The 1,242-nt window shown below is 62.2% G+C and overlaps 1 protein-coding gene across 1 annotated transcript in view; it reads right to left on the bottom strand.

Annotated features, from left to right (window-relative positions):
- Positions 1–374: 374 nt before the first annotated feature.
- MRPL2 (mitochondrial ribosomal protein L2) overlaps positions 375–1,242 on the bottom strand; it is a 4,993-nt gene continuing 4,125 nt past the window's right edge. Inside the window, exons 5-7 of the mRNA XM_009894874.1 lie at positions 1,081–1,191; positions 677–750; positions 375–587 (exon numbers count right to left, since the gene is read on the bottom strand). Of these exons, the coding sequence (XP_009893176.1) occupies positions 375–587; positions 677–750; positions 1,081–1,191 (398 nt within the window). The remainder of the gene's footprint in view (positions 588–676; positions 751–1,080; positions 1,192–1,242) is intronic.

The following is a 1,242-nucleotide window of genomic DNA, read 5'->3' as shown; positions in this document are numbered from 1 at the left end:
GCAGAAGTGGGGCTGGGGAGCAGCGAGGGGACGACTGGGAGGTGCCGAGGTCGCCATGGGTGGCAGCCCCCTTCCTGCCCACTTGCCTTTGGTGCTCCGCAAGCTGAGGGAGGGGGAAGAGCCCGGCTGTCACGCAGTCAGGCTTGGCACAATCGTGCGGAGCTCCGTTTGACCCTACCGAGACCCTCACCCACCCCACGCTCAAGCCCAGGCAGCCCACAGCCCCACACTCGTCTCTCCTGGCAGCCCAACTCCTGCCAGGGGCTGAACACAACGAACACGTCCCACAGGGAAAGCAGCCCGAGGCCCCATGCTGAAAAGGCAGCAGTAACGCGAGGGCAGTGGCACAGAGAATGCTTTATTGGCCACCGGCATCACTCCTGTGCTGTGACCCGCGGCAGGTTGACGTAGCTCTTCATGGGTGGGATAGGCTTGATCTTGCGCCCAGCCCAGCCGCCCTTGCGATGCCACAAGCCTGTGTGCGGGCGCTTGCCCAGCCAGCGGTTACGGCCTGCCTTCCCAATCACCCGCTTGTTGTGGTCGACATTGGACACACGGCCCACTGTGGCCACGCAGGTCTCCAGCACCTGGGGGACAGAGAAGAGCTGCAGGCCTCCCTGGGGACACACAGCTGCGTGCTCAGGTGGTTAGGTCAGGAACAGCATGGCTCCTCTACCTGCATTTGCCTCTTGGAGGGCAGCTGCACGATGGCCGTCCCATTCACTTTCCTCAGCAGCACCCCACAAGTCCCTGCAGCAAGAGGAGAGGAAGCACCTGCCATGAGCAGCAGAAAAAAGTATCCCACCCTGTGGTGAGTACATCCCTGTGCTGCGAACTCCCTAAAGCCCCACCATCGCCCCTCACACAGCACTTCTTCCTGAAGACAGGACCTCAAGGCAAGCGATGTGACAGAGCTGCCCCTGCCCCTCTGGAGGGCTGTTTTGCACCCTAACACAGAGAGAAGAGAGGACAGCAAATCCCTGTCACTGGCCACTCAGAGCGGTGCCCCCCTGCCCTCCTCTCTGTCTGCACTAGGCCAAACCCAGCTACCCATGGTGGGTCCCCCGGTCAGAGACGCACCAGCTGCCCGGATGTATTGCGCTCCCTTCCCAGGGTGGCTCTCCAGGTTGCAGATCAGTGTGCCCACTGGCAGAGCCCCCAGCGGGTAGGCATCCCCTTCGTTGGCTGACACTGGAAAACAGAAGCTGATGAGTTGGGCCCAGAGCAGCCAACAAGCCCCTG

This window comes from Charadrius vociferus, unplaced genomic scaffold (assembly GCF_000708025.1).
Source record: "Charadrius vociferus isolate BGI_N301 unplaced genomic scaffold, ASM70802v2 scaffold411, whole genome shotgun sequence".
NCBI classification, from domain to species: domain Eukaryota; kingdom Metazoa; phylum Chordata; class Aves; order Charadriiformes; family Charadriidae; genus Charadrius; species Charadrius vociferus.
Note: the sequence above shows the minus strand (reverse complement) of the source record. Positions and strands in the feature narration are given on the sequence as shown.